At 37.6% G+C, this 15,321-nt stretch overlaps 2 protein-coding genes across 2 annotated transcripts in view; both read left to right on the top strand.

Annotated features, from left to right (window-relative positions):
- The window catches only part of polr2h (RNA polymerase II, I and III subunit H), a 3,194-nt gene extending 526 nt beyond the window's left edge, over positions 1-2,668 (top strand). Inside the window, exons 2-6 of the mRNA XM_037674574.1 lie at positions 104-186; positions 1,703-1,786; positions 1,935-2,028; positions 2,143-2,226; positions 2,381-2,668. Of these exons, the coding sequence (XP_037530502.1) occupies positions 114-186; positions 1,703-1,786; positions 1,935-2,028; positions 2,143-2,226; positions 2,381-2,498 (453 nt within the window). The 5' untranslated portion in view covers positions 104-113 and the 3' untranslated portion in view covers positions 2,499-2,668. The remainder of the gene's footprint in view (positions 1-103; positions 187-1,702; positions 1,787-1,934; positions 2,029-2,142; positions 2,227-2,380) is intronic.
- A 1,389-nt stretch (positions 2,669-4,057) lies between these two features.
- Positions 4,058-14,417, top strand: mfsd8l1 (major facilitator superfamily domain containing 8-like 1). Its single transcript, XM_037674575.1, has 12 exons — positions 4,058-4,133; positions 7,582-7,767; positions 7,890-7,952; positions 8,634-8,753; positions 8,921-9,000; positions 9,098-9,452; positions 9,704-9,777; positions 10,100-10,313; positions 10,412-10,534; positions 12,149-12,279; positions 12,774-12,885; positions 14,092-14,417. Exons 1-11 carry the CDS (start codon positions 4,058-4,060, stop codon positions 12,882-12,884), a joined length of 1,533 nt encoding a protein of 510 aa, XP_037530503.1. The 3' UTR covers position 12,885; positions 14,092-14,417.
- The last annotated feature ends 904 nt before the right edge of the window (positions 14,418-15,321 follow it).

Below are 15,321 nucleotides of genomic sequence, written 5' to 3' on the forward strand. Positions count from 1 at the left end.
TGTGTGTGTGTGTGTGTGTGTGTGTGTGTATGCAGAATGTAATCTCTGTTGACAGAAAAGATAAACCTAAATGTGTTTTATTTTTTTCACAAATTCTTCACAGAGTGAAATAAATGGCTGGAATTTTGTTTGAAGACATATTTGATGTAAAAGACATTGATCCCGATGGCAAAAAGTTTGACAGAGGTATGTAATAACAATGTTATAAAAATTAGAAATCAGACAACAGCTAAGTGCACACTTAGTAGCTACATTTTTCAACTACCTTTTGATATATATATATATATATATATATATATATATATATATATATATATATATATATATATATGTGTGTGTGTTTATCTAGTAAGTCAAGGTTAAACAATTGAAACTTGCTGTGTGTATAAAATAAATAATCACAGTAAAAGTAGTGTTATGTAGACAATCCTTGGAGCTTCTGTAATTAACATTTTACTGTAAACACTGGAAACATTGCTAAAAACAAGTTCCCTCAGTGGTTTTCTTCTCATTCTCAGCCACACTCACGGCTTCTTCTGTAAAAAAACATGTCTTTTTTGTTTGTTTGTTTTATTAAACCAGATTTGTAAGTTTTTAAAGCCGTCTTAAGCAGCAAATCATACCATCCTGATGCATGCTCAATAATCCAGGTAGAAAAATCTAAAAAAGTTAAATCTGGTCCTCTGGACATTCAAAAAACAAAACAAAGCAAAACAACAACAACAAAAAAATGTAGAAACATTCGTCTTTCATCCAAAACCCTAACCCTCCTTTGGTTTGAGAGAGGAGTAAAGGAGGCCATCTTTGTGAAAAGAAATCGTCCATCATTAAACAGGGGTGGAGGCCTCTGGGTTCAACTGTCCCCCTCTTACAATGCTGTGATTGCTAGTATCACTCAATCCCCTGTGAATAGTAAACAGCCATCAGTGTGCTAATGACCCATTGTTAGGCTGATGGTCCTTCTTGAGCATGTGATCAGCTGGTTTTGGTTGTCAGCAGCAAACTGGTTGATCCACTGTGAGAAGGTGCTATTTATAAGACTGAGCTGAATACAGCACCTCAGACTGAGGAAGTCTTTCGGATGGAAGACGAAACGTTTTTACATTTTTGTTGTTTTGTTTTGTTTTTTGAATGTCCACAGCAAATCATACATTTTTAACAACTGTTTTAGGTTTTTGACTATTTGGCTCTTTTCCTATCCCAATTCTCTACTTGGCAGATTTGAGAGGAAACGTTTAATTTATTTGCTTGTATGCTCACACAGATCTAAGACTCATTCAGACATAAAAGTTTCCTAACTCAAGGAAAGCTTCTGTATTGTGTCCATACATACAAGCAGCACACGATACACATAACCTATTGTAATTTTCATCTTTTGGCTCTTTACTAGCAGCCTGTAACTAAAACATTTGTTTTGATTTTCCAGTTTCAAACCTTAATTTAATCTGAAAAACAGAATAAAATTAAGATACACAGTTTCTAAAGGGTTTAATATGCATATATTGATATTTAGTTACTTACCAAACAAGCAAGAACAAAAAAAGAAAAAAAAACTTTGAAAATGAGAACTGGACTAAATGACTAAAAAAGCAGCAACAATTTATCATTTTAAAACATTACAGGGAAGTTTGGTTAATTGAAAACAGCAAAATCTATATATAGTCATAATTTGAGCTAATCTGCAATATTATGTTTATTGTAGTGTCTCGGCTACATTGTGAAAGTGAATCTTTCAAGATGGACCTCATCTTGGATGTGAACATTCAGATTTATCCTGTGGATCTTGGTGAGACAGTAACCTTTTTGTTCAAAATATTGTTTAGTTCATGTTAAATTTTAATTTGACTTAAAATGTCATGAATAAAGCCTAAGCCAGGGGGATCATTTTCAGAAAGAGCTGTTATATGTTTATTTTTACTGTCCATTTCATCAAGGTGACAAGTTCAGACTGGTGATTGCCAGCACATTATATGAAGATGGAACACCAGATGATGGAGAGTACAATCCTCAGGATGACCGGCCTTCTCGGTAAGACAATTACCAATTGTACATTCTTTCCTCATACTATATTACAAACGTGATTTTTTTTTGTTGCTGTTTTTGAAGTTTTTACTCTATGGTCTTTTTTATTTTTATTTCTAGAGCCGACCAGTTTGAGTATGTGATGTATGGAAAAGTCTACAAGATTGAAGGTGATGAGACTTCAACAGAAGCTGCCACACGTCTGTAAGTAAATCGTTTTCAACAGAACATTTTAAATTTTTAAAAAATACCATGGGTTATTTTGCTGTTATGTATTAAATATCATTGATAAATTTAATAATTTAAAATGTTATCATGTTGCGTTAATCTTATTCTACTGATGTGCTTGATTTTTCAGCTCTGCCTATGTGTCTTACGGAGGTCTCCTCATGAGGCTGCAGGGAGATGCCAATAACCTTCATGGCTTCGAAGTGGACTCCAGGGTCTACCTCCTCATGAAAAAACTGGCCTTCTGAACTGTGGTCTGCTCACCAACCCACCGATATTCTGCCACTGTCATGGTTACCTTCCACGTCACAGTAAAATGAGTACCAAAACATTCAAGTCTGGAGAATCAGAGCAGCTTTCAGACATAACACATGGGTTTTTGAAACTTAATTTTTTTTTTGTTGATTTATATAAAGGTATTTCCAAGGAGATTGTAATGCACTGTCTCAAAAAAATTTGTTGCGACCTTAATCTACCATACTTGCAAACTGTAAATAAAAGTTCCTTTTTTATATAAAAAAAGAGTTACCTTTGATTTCACCTTTATTTTTTTTTTGTGTAGTTAATTTCAGCACGTGTTTTTTAAAATTATTATTTTACCATTATGTCTCAGAAAAGACTAAGGTGGACTTTAAACAAGTTTATTCTCTGTTGCTTCACATCAACAAGAATGTAAAATGAGGATAAATGGAAGCTGTGTGCTATAATAGAGAGAGCAAAAAAACTGTCTTTGTAATTTACATCTTAGTGGTTTTACAGAGTTGTTAAAGTGTTCACAGCAATGATAACCGATCTGAACAATTTTTGTTTATTTCAGACTAAAGAACTGTTATTCTTTGAGACCTGCCCATAGTCCTTTATTGTGATGACAGAATCATTTGGCTAGCACTATAGAAAATAACTAAAATCCCATCATACTCTGATTTAAACAATTCCTTGGTATGTCCAGTCTGTTCTAGATGGTAGCAAACCAAAATGTGAAAACTCATGAGGCAAAAAAAATTGAATTAACAGCAAAGAAGCAGCTTTTGTGCACAAAACAAACCACTCCATGCCTGTAGTAATTAATGTCACAGGATAGGGAAGCACACTGACTCACAATACAAGCATGCAAAGCTTAAATAAAAGTGGAATGTGCCAATGTACACATTCTTTTAATTGTGCTAAAAGAAAATATTCTAGATTTGTCATCAGGAACATCAGATTTGAATTTACCTCTAATCAGAAGTTATTTCGTTAAACTTCGGCTCACTGAGAATTAAACTCAAATAATCAGAACTTAAAGACGAAGATGCATATCACATGTCATGTCACAGTTGACTACAATCATGATGAGAAACAAAGTTGAGCCATTTTGGACATTTCTTGAAAATGTGTGCAATTTCATGCACTATATTGTGACGTCACGCTCAAATTATGTACTGTGAACGACTCCCAGCTACTACCACTTCAAATTTCAGCACAATATCCGTAAAACTGACAGAACTACAACACTTGTGATTGCAGGATTTCTCTGTTTGGAGCCCCGGAAATAGCTTATGCTACGCAGGAAATGACGTAAGTGACGTATCATGCGAGGCTCGTCGGCTTCTTCAAACAAAACCTGTCCGGCGAGTTTACTGTTCGAGCCCCGTGGAGTCGTTTGGACATTATTCTCCGAGAAAAACAGGACAAAATGCACGACTAGAATTATTGTTAGTTGAAAGCTGAACGGCTCGGTGCTTTCTTTAGGCAGATAAGGAGGATGGTGTCTTAAAAAATCTACGTCAACAGGACAAAACAAGATTACAGCACCTGGACAAGCAGGATGGATATTCGACGGAAAAAGAAACTGACTTTCCTCACCATAGGACTAATTTTTCTTTTTAGCGGTGTAGAATATGGTAAGACATCTTTTTAATTTTTAATTTGGCATTTTAGAACGTATTAAAGAACCCCCCATTTATTACAACACTTAATTAATTTAAATACCAGTAGGTCTACATATTTTATGTATGAACTCATGCCTTTGATTTACTCATCTGAGTTTTAAAATATCTTTAAAACAATAATAAATGTGGAGGGAAAATATTTAAGGTTTTACTTCAGTAACTGTGATTTCGTTAATCACATTATTTATGTATTTATTTTGCTTTTGCAGTAAAATAAAATCACAAATTGGTGCATCAGTATTTATTAGTCCATGACCTGGACTCTGTTGCAACATCACAGACACAATCCACAGCCTAACCAGGTTTACATCAACTCTGACCAAAGTCTGCTGTTGAAGAAAGAAAGATCTTTAAAATTGACACCCTCATTCTTCAGCATTAAACAACTTTTTTTGGACTAAAAAAAACTCAGTCAGGTGACAAGATTCATGGTCAGATGAGACACAAATCAAACTGGTCACAGTCAGTAGTGGGATGAGTAAAAGTGAGGGCTTAAACCACAAGACCACTGAACCATTCATCACTGAACTGAATAAAATTCAAAATTCCCATTAAGCACACGAGGGAGGATGCAATGTTGTTGGGTAATATTTTACACAGTTATTTCTGTCATGGTGGCAAAATAGTGTTATTACACAAACGCCAAGAGAGTTGAGTAATCACTTCCTCAATTCTTTCAGTGGGAGCATGCTTTATTTTGTGTCACCTGACTACGTTATTGAGTTTAGATTGTATTTGGTTTGGGGTCGTTCTTTGTTAGTGCGATAACAGCTGCAGGCAGAGAGAGAGAAAAGCATCTCAGTGGTCAAACTTTACCTTTACTCAGCAGGACTTGGAAGTGATAAGATATAATGTTGCAACACAATGACATAAACTAATCACTTGCTTTACCCTTGTTTTACCTTTTTTGGAGACGTTTGTCCAAAGCAGAGCATGAGCTGGCATATAAACATGATCTGTAAAGCTCTTCTTTTTCTTCCTTTAGCTGTCTGTTCATCCTCCTCCATCGCACTCTGTCCTCTGCATCCTCTGTCCTCACTCCAACTACCTCCATGTCCTCTCTAACGTCATCTCTGTTCCTCCTTTTTGTTATATTGTTTATTTGTCATATGCAGGTTAACACAGGGTCAACAGCGCAATGAAATGTCCAGGATGAGAAGAACTGATTCGACTCGCTAAGAACAAACAAACAGGAAATACTAAAGCATGTAATAAGGGTACAAAATAATGGACCAACAAGTGAAAAAATATATATATTTACAAGATCCAAAAGAAATCTAGTAAACAACAACATGGTAGAATATAACGGTGCAAGCAGGATGAATTTGCATTTCACAGGTAGTAAAATAAGCTTGAATGCACATGGTGTATATTGCACAACTAACATATTTCATTTAGCCTTTATTTATACAGGTTAGTCTCATTGAGCCACAAGAACTCATTTTCAAGAGAGACCTGTTTAGGGAGCACATGGTGGGGGTTAAGGGCCTTGCTCATGGGCCCAGAGTGGGGCGAATGAGGGTGGGGGCAAGTGTGGGTGTTTCACCTACCCCACCCACAATTTTGATGTTGTCGGGGCCGGGGCGTGAATATACTGCACAGATTGTGTGACAGGTTATTGCACAGGTAGTGAGTAACGTGAGATTAATTATGATGGTAAGGTAGTGACATACATGATATATGGCAAATATGGCATCAGATATGACGTACATGATACAGCCACATAGGGTTCTAGAATAGTTCTAGAATACGTGTAGAATCCACACGTAGTTCTAGAATTGCGCCGCTCAAGGTGGCTGCATGTTGGAGCAGCTCTGTTACTTTCATTCTGAGATTTTGCTTTTGGAAACTTTAATTCCTCTTTTTCTGGATGTAAATCACATTTTTTGGATGATTGTTTCTTCTGGTATCAGATGCTGTGCAGCTGGAAGGATTTTTACTGAAACTTTTTTAGTTTTGGACATTTGTTATGATGCGTAACCATGGCAACAAGGCAGTTTTCTACAACCAACAGCAGCTGATTAACATCTCAAAAGCTCAAATAATATCTCAACTACAGCCCCAAATCTCAAATGAGTTGAGAAGGATGTACTGTGGACGCATTCTCATCTACCTGCCAGCTGTGCTCGAGTGCCTGACCACTCAGATCCTGGAACTGGCGGGAGACATGGCTCGTGACAGCAGAAGGACAGGATCGTCCCTCAGCACCTACAGGTGATGACCAAATCCCACGTGAGTTGAAAAGGAGGTGCTGTGGGCAAATTCCCGTCAACCTGGCGGTGGTGCTCGAGACCTCACCACCGAGATCCTGGAGCTGGTGAGAAACTCGGCTCGTGTGGAGCTCTGCAGACTGCTAGGAGGAGTGACCATCACTCAGGGAGGAATTCTGTCCGGCATTCGGGCAATCCTGCTGCCCAGGAGGACCGAGAGGCCCGCCGGATCTGACAGCAAGATGGATCTGGGTGGACGGATCGGTATCTGTGGCCAGATTCTTCAGCTTCACTGCAGGAGATCCTTCCTGCCCACAGCTATCAGCATGTATAACAGCTCTTGAATGAAACCAGGATGATGAGCTACGACAACACTTAATTTCCCTCTGGGATTAATAAAGTATTTTTGAATTGAATTGAATTGAATTGAATCAGCAATAAACATATTAAGTGTCACAGATGTGGCTTGGTGCAATGTTATTGTCAATAGTTCCGTATTATTATCAAGAGTTTATTAATCTGACTGCTTGTGGATAATAACTGTCTTTGAGTCTTTTCTTACGCGATGGCAGACTCCTGTATCGTCTGCCTGAGGGTAGTGCACGGAAGAGCCTTGTGCTGGGTGGGTGTGATCCTTAATGATGCTGCATGCTTTACGCAGACATCGGCTGTGGTAGATGTCCTGGGTGGTGTGGAGACTGCTACCAGTGATGTCCTCTGCTGTTTGCACCACCCTCTGTAGTGCTTTCCGGCTCTGACTGGTGCAGTTCCCGTACCACCCTGTGATGCAGCCTGTCAGCAGGCTCTCAATGATACACCTGTAAAAGTATAAAAGTTTGGCCTTCTTCTGTCTTTTTCCTGGCAGCTGCATTTCTAACAATCTTCTACCAATATACCAACTGTCCATCCTGTGCACATGCCCAAACCATCTCAGTCTGGTCTTTCTGACTTTTATCTTTTAGTCGTCCAACATGTGCTGTACCTCTGATCTCATTCCTAATCTAACTGATCATTTAGTTTATAATTTTTATTTTTTTAAATTTTTTATCACCCACAGTCAAAAGGCAAAAGTGGACAATATTTACCGGTATATATGTTTTAACCTGTGTTCTGTGGTTTGTATCCCTTCAATGATTACTAGGGTTTTAATTAATTTATTTTTTTAATTCAATTATCTTTTGTCTCCTCAGCTGTCATATTACCCACAATATGGAGGTATTTGCAGACTTTAGAAGCGGCACCTTATTTCTTGGGTTTAGCCCTGTCAGCGTTCAGTCTGAGTGGTCTTTTGGCAGGACCACTGTTTGGCCTCTTGTCAGACAGAACTCAAACAACAAAGAAAATCATTTTAGTTTCCAATCTTTTTGAGATTGTTGGTGAGTGCCACTCTTTACACTTCTTTCACCTGTGAGTGGGATTATTTGAACCCCACTGGTTATTCAGCCATTCAGATCTGAAGTTTGAGTGTAACCACTAGAATTTCTATTTTTCTGACCAGGTAACTTCATGTACTTCATTGGCTACTCCAAGTGGCTCTTACTGTCAAGTAGATTAGTAGCAGGTGAGTCCATTTTCAGGAACACTCACACAGATGATCAATTTGCATGTTAAATGTCTGTAGAATACATTGCAGCCTAAAATGGTAAGATTGCAGCATGCGTTGTGTTTTACATCAACGTTACTGTGCAAGAGTTCAAACGTTTCTTCATTTCTTCTTATTTCACTTCCAAGCTTTCTTGTGGTCTTTTAAAGAAGGTCTTTATCAAAAGTCCATCAGAGTTTCTGAAGGTCTTTCAAGAGTTTTGTTTGAATTTCAGTGGGTCCCAACCCTGGTCCTTGAGGAACACCATCCTTTCTTGGTTTAGTTGCTTCTCCGCTCCAATACTCCTGGTCTGAATGAACGGGTGCTTCTGCAGAACTTCAGCAAGTAATAAAATCACTGAATCAGGTGTGTTAAAGCAGAGAAACAACAAAAATATGCAGGATGGTGTTCCTCAAGGACCAGGGTTGGGAACCACTGGTTTAGAGTTTGATTCCTGATGTAGAACCGTTCTGTTTTCTAGTAAACTGAACAAGTTTTGCATAGAATTCAGGGCATGGGTTTGTCTGATCCACAGCACTTTGTCAAAAAATAAATAAATAACGCTTTGAAATCCAACCTGGACTTTTGTTAAAATTTAACTTTTTGTATAAAAATGAGTTTTCCTTCATATAAATACAGTTATTATTGTTTTTTCTTCAGGCATTGGTACAGGTGCTGGCTCATCCATTTTTGGCTTCCTGACCCGTAGCACGGCTCCAGAGGACCGGGCCACTGTTTTTGCTGCTGTCATGGCGTGCCGACAAGCTGGTCTTCTGATTGGTTAGGGCTTCAGAGCTTTTTAATCGTAATAATACAAAATATTTTATGAAAAGTTTAGTTTTTTGTATGATGGTAGTAATAGTTTGGGCTGCTGCTGCCTTTATCTCGATAATGTTGTGGTGTTTAAACTAATGTGATTAAAGTTGGATTTGTTTTGTTTACCACAGGTCCAGCATTTAACATTTTTCTAAGGCTGTGTAATTTTCATCTTGGTCCTTTTTTTGTCAATAAATTTACTGCACCTGGGGTAAGGAATGAACCATATCAGAGTGAAATTTAAGATAATATTTAACTTTTTGTTGTTGTTGCCTAAATATAAATCAAAACTCTTCTGTCTCCTACAGTTGTTTATGTTTGTGCTGTGGATTCTTCTTCAAGTGGCGGTTGTTTTTATGTACTGGGACTTACCACCTCTAGAAAAGAAGAGAGCCAGTGATGGACCAAAACTCAATAGAGAAGAGAATACACAGGGACCTTTAGATGACGAGGATGAAGGTGAGGAGGAGGTGAAACCGCTAATGTTGTCCCATGAGCTGGTGGGGTCTTACGGCTCCGTGGTGACGTCTCATCAATGCAAGAACCACACCACTTCTTTCTCTGGCGCCTCGCTCAATCGTATTCCTTCCCCTCCTGCCTCTCCTGAGCATTCACACTCCCAGAAGGCCCTTCCACCCTTCAAGAACACAGGCATATTCAGAGGTAACTGGCTGTTGTGATTCTTAAAAGAATAAAGTTTATTAAAAATAAAATACTTTAGCTTTTTTAACTTCAGTAACATCAAAATAGCTTTGTGTACTTACTAGCTACAAGGTGAATAACTGCTGATTTATGGCAAATGACTTACTGATTTAGATGTGCTAATACTTTAAATAGGATAACTGTATTTCTACAAAAAAAATAATGTATTATTTTTGTAATTTTGCTGTAATCTCATTTTCTTTTTGATTCAGACTTCCTGAAAGAAGAGGTGGTCGTTCTGCTATCTGCTCAATTCATCACCCTTTTTAATCAGACCGCTCTTGAGGTGCAATGATGTCCCACAAACATACAAATCCATTTAAATCATATGACTCAACGCTAGACGTAGCTCTGTTGGTATAGTTGTAAGAAACATGACGTGAAACTCTTGATTTACCCAGATTTCTGATTTTAGTTTTCAAAGAGCTTGGTTAAGCTTTAAGTATGTCTGCTCAGTTCTACAACGGCAAACTTTCTTGAGATTAACAAACTTTTGTCTGGATATAATTAACTTTAATTGTGTTTTTTTAAAGCAACCCACATTTTAAAACATTCTTCAACTTTTTCTTCCTGCAGACTAAATATGTTGTTACATTTCCTCCCCTCAGACTATGGTGACACCCTTAACTCAAAAATATTTTAACTTCGGAGAGCTGGAGAACAGCGTGATGTACTGCTTATGTGGTGTGGTGGTGATCGCTGGGTTCCTGTTTGTCCGCTGGCTGAGCCGCCATGTTGCAGACCGGGTGGTCCTTGCTATTGGTCTGATCATCTGCAACATCTCCTGTATTTGGTGCCTCATATTCCTGGCTAACCCTTCAGGTCAGACGAACCCTTTTGTCTCAAATCTGTTGCTGTCTGGTTCAGATGGTGCATTTTTAACACATGGATGGAAATGTTTCTCCATTTTTTTTATTTAGGTGGGTTTTCATGGCAACTGACAGAGTTCATCATCGGGGTGTTTCTACAGGTTTTGGGTTTACCTTTCGTAGCCGTGGCTCAGGTTTCCCTCTTCTCCAAAGTTACTGCTGAGAAAACACAAGGTGAGAAACAGCCCCACCTACTGGACACTAGTTCTAATACATTCTTTAAAATGTTTTTTTTTTTGCTCGTCTGGGTGTGTCTGTTAGCAAAATATCTCATGAACCAGTGGACAGATTTTAGTAAAACTGCCAGAAAGTAACGACTAAAGGAACAGCTACCACTGGTTATCTTTTGAAGTTAACTTTATTCAAAGTTTTTGCTATAGCTAATCAAATTTATAAAACACAAAGTGGCAACAAATCAGTCGGTTTTACAGATATTGAGCTACAATTTTATGTGGTAGTAAGCTGAGAGTCATCCCCATCATAAACTCTAAGCACTAACAGATCACTCGAGGTTGTTGTTCAAAGCTCTGCCACAAACTATTGGAATCAACACTGTCTGCCTGTTAGTCAAATATCTAATAAACTACACGACAGATTTTAATGAAGCTTTCAGAAAGTAACTTTGGTTGTATATGTACGACTGAATATTTTTTGGTGCCAACAGAATTCAAAATGGCCACCACAGCCTTCTGATCTTACAAATAAAACAACTGGCTGTTATTCAGCCAGTTTTTCTGATATCGAGCTCAGATTTGATGTGGCAGCAGCCGAGAGTCATCCCAAATTCTAGTTCTAGAATTGCGCCGCTCAAGGTTGCTGCATGTTGGAGTAGCTCTCGTACATTCATTCTGAGATTTAGCCTTTGGAAACTTTAATTACTCTTCTAGATGTAAATGGCTTTTTCCGTATGATTACGTCCTCTGGTATTGGATGCTGTGCTGCTGGAAGGATTTTTAATGAAACCTTTTTTTTTATTTTTGGACATTTGTTATGATGCGTAACCATAACAACAAGGTGTTTTTCTACAACTGGGAGCTGCTGATTAACATCTCAAAAGTTCAAAAATACCTCAACTACAGCCCCAAATCCTATATGAGTTGAAAAGGAGGTGTTGTTGATGCATTTCCGTCTACCTGGAAGCTGTGCTCTAGTGCTTGATCGCCGAGATCTTGGAGGTTGCAGGAAACGTGGCTCCTAAAAGTGGGGGGACCAAGATTGTCCCCCGGCACCTGCAGCTAAGTCTGTGGCGACAAAGGGTCCAGCAGGCTGCTGGGAGAAATGGCCATCGCTCAGGGAGGAGTTCTGCCCAGCATTCCTGCAGTCCTGCTGTCCAAGAGGACAGAGAGATCTGCTGGGTCTGGGTGGACGGCTCGGCGTCTGCAGCCAGTTTCTTTGGATCCACTTTTGGACGAACTGTTACAAGAGATCCTACCTGCCCAAAGCCATCAGCATCTGAACAACTCTAATGAAACTAGGATGATGAGCTACAACAACAACAACTAATTTCCCTTTGGGATTAATCAAGTAATTTTGAATTTGAATTGAATTAAAACACATACTTGACACCTTGCATGTTATTTTCAAGATTTGTCCAAAATCACTAAGTCTGTCATTCCTCAACATAAGCTGAGCTTAAATTAAAACTTTGGCAGGAATGAAGACATATGATGTGTTTCTCCAAGGAATTGTAGGCCTTTAATTTCTTCTCAGCAGCTTATTCACTCAGATTATTTGATGGTATTATGTTTAATTCAGTAACGTGCATGATATTTATGTCTGCCCCTGCAGGCTTCAGTCAGGGTATACGCCGCTCGGTGGGGGGTCTGGCTACCATCCTGGGCCCTCTGTGGGCCGGTGGGCTCACTGACAACATGTATATAATGATGGGAGCAATGGTGGCACTACTGGTACTGCTGACGGTAGGTACAACTCATATAGTACAGAATAAAAAACAGCAATAGTCTGTATCTGAGTCATGGTCTCTTATTGTTTATACAAACAAAAGATGTGATCAAATCTAAGTGAAGTCCTTCAGACTGTTAACTGGTCCTATAATTCCTTCTCTTTTAGCTTCCTTAAAGTACCAGTAAATGTTTTTATGCAACAAAATTATAATTATGGCAAAATTAGTATGCCCACCTAATTATTAAATTAGTGATTTTCATTATTGCTCGAGGTTCAGCAGAAAACCACCTTAATTATTCCATTTTCATCAGATTTGAAACAATTATCTGGTTTATTTCAGTTTGATTTCTATAAATGAAAAGTTTATAGTCTTTGTGGAAGTCATTATCAAAATATTTTGTCAAAAATAGAATGCAATTTAAGTTTGATTTAATATTTACTTGTCTTTTGTTGCATTTTTAATTTTTTTTTTTAAATTAAATCAGATGTGTTTATATTTCCTATGCAGGTGATGTTGGCTTTTTCCTATAACCGGCTGCTGGAACCTTCAGCAGAGCCAATGGACGCCTCGGACAGCTGCGTTAAGAGCTGCAGGTGTTTGATGCAGGAAAAACTCTAAGGTAGAGTAACTTTAAATATCTTCTCTTCCGTTTTATTCATTTTTAACATAAAATAAGATCAGAATCATTTATGCAATTTGGATTCAGCTGCTCAAAATATATATTTTTTTACCAAAAAAAAAAGGAATCAAGAAAAATGTAATTATGTTCAGCTGAAAAAAAAAAGTCAAAGGTTTGATATTTTTGTATTACGTGTACGTTAACAAATATTGTTTTTATTATTTTATTTGACTTAATGTGTTTAGAAATTTGAATATATTTTATTCACCTTACTATGGAAAATGGTACAAATTTTATTATCACATATGTGACCACGCATTTCTTACTTCTTGGAGTATACAATCAGAAAAGAAAACAAAAAAAAAAAGAAAAATAGATTTTTGTTATTTTATAAAGTCTTTAGTTGTCAGTTTAACTGAGCATTTTGAATGTCTGTCATTTGACTGATGAAGCCTTCTGGATGGAAGGTGAAACGTTTCAGCAAAAAAAAAGAAACTGTCCAGATGACCTGACTGAAACTTGTTGGATTGTATACCTGGATTATTGAGCATGGACTTTTTTGGTTTTGAACCAGTTTGACATGTCTGTTGACGAGGAAGAGGGACAAGAGGAGGGGGCGTGTCAAAGACACCATCTTAGCACCAACATAACTGGTTTGTTCCACTTTGGAGTCAGCTGTTTGGGGGAAGAATCAGCTTTGTGTTGTGGGTTTCCTTGACTGATGAAGCCTTCTGGATGGAAGGTGAAATGTTTTAGCAAAAAAAAAAAAGAAACTGTCCAGATGACCTGACTGAAAATTGTTGGAATGTTGTTTCCTTTTGTTTCCTTTAATAAACAGAAGCCAAGATTCAACTTGTCTGCTGGATTCCTTAGATAGAGAACTTTACTAATTGGCTTTTATGTATGTGAATGTTTCAGTCAAGTGTCCTGAGACAACTTTGTTGTGATTTGGCGCTATATAAATAAACTGAACTGAATCGTTTCCTTTAATAAACAGAACATAGTTCCGGATGTATGAGCAGCGGACATGTGCAGCTAATGTGCAACCATTTGTTTTTGTGCTCTGATGTCAACTTAGTGAGCAGCATTTGGCTTTTCGAGTCATATTTTCTGAGCCGGAGCTAACCATATTTCTGTAAGCAACAGCTTTAAAAAAGTTTCTCTGCTCTGGCTTGAAGCCTAAATAAATACAATTTTTATTTTAAGGAAAGAACCCGGGGGCAGACCCAGAACTCACTGAAGAAGTTCTATATTCTCTCTGGCCTGGGAGCACCTTGGGTGGTGCTGGAGGAGCTGGATGTGTCACCAGGGAGAGGGATGTCTGAGCTTCTCTCCTGGACCTGATGCCTCTGCGACCCCACCACAGATAACTGGTAGAAGATGGATGGACTTTAAAGAACAGGCTTTCCACCTTAAGCCTAAGGCTTTAATGCAGGCGCTCTGAACGTTTAAGATTGAGAAAATTGGAAGGTTTTTCTTAAATTTTAAAATTCACCAAAAAAAAAAAAAAAAATCTGTATTTTTTTTTAACCACTGAAGAAACTAGAAACATTTGAAATGTAAAAGATTGTATTATAAATTGTTGACTTTTGTCCCTATGTCGTATTATTTTTTTAATTGCGTATGTATTTTTGAAGAGTTGAGTTGACATTTATGATTCATCAGACATAAATTATAAAGGAGTCAAGACATGTGTTGTAAAATTGTACTCTCTGGACAATTATATCTTGAGCAATGCATCTTTAACGTTATGCCTTGAATATCCAAATGGGTTTTATAATCAATATTTAAATTTGAATCTGTTTTTGCAAGTTAAATACTGAGATGTTCCATATGGAATATTTTCTTGCCACTGGTCCTAGAAGAAGAAAAGATCTTAAGTGCAAAATAGCCCAAATGTGACCCCCCTTTCTGTGTGTTTTTTTTTTTTTTACACCCTAATATGAACTTCAAAAACAAAGTTTGACAAATTTAAGGGACTCCACTGTCAGCTAATTAATGCAACCAATGCAAGATGTCAGTGAAAATGTTGCTATATCACTGATATTACACATTAAACTACTAAAATAAGCTGCCTTTTGTAATTCATAACAGACTTTTTATAACCAGCCTCATTGGATTTTTAGGAATTGTTTCATGCAATGCATATTTTCTACACCAGTGGGCGCTCTTGGACTTCCATAATTGTGTGGAACGAGTCCAGCAAGCAGAGTTAATTTTTACTGTTTATTGTGAAGGAAACAAACACTACTGAAAATCCGTTTCACAAAATTTAATGTACTTGTTTGGAGAGGAGGCGCAGAAAATACACATCAGTTTACATACAGACAAATACTAAAAAATACAATATTACAGAATGACATTATTTATTTCTTATTTATTAAGAACAGAACAAGAAGTTTACTTGCGAGCACAGAATGATGAGCTGTGGTAGCT

The sequence above is a fragment of the Nematolebias whitei genome, chromosome 3, assembly GCF_014905685.2.
Source record: "Nematolebias whitei isolate Nwh7 chromosome 3, NemWhi1, whole genome shotgun sequence".
NCBI classification, from domain to species: domain Eukaryota; kingdom Metazoa; phylum Chordata; class Actinopteri; order Cyprinodontiformes; family Rivulidae; genus Nematolebias; species Nematolebias whitei.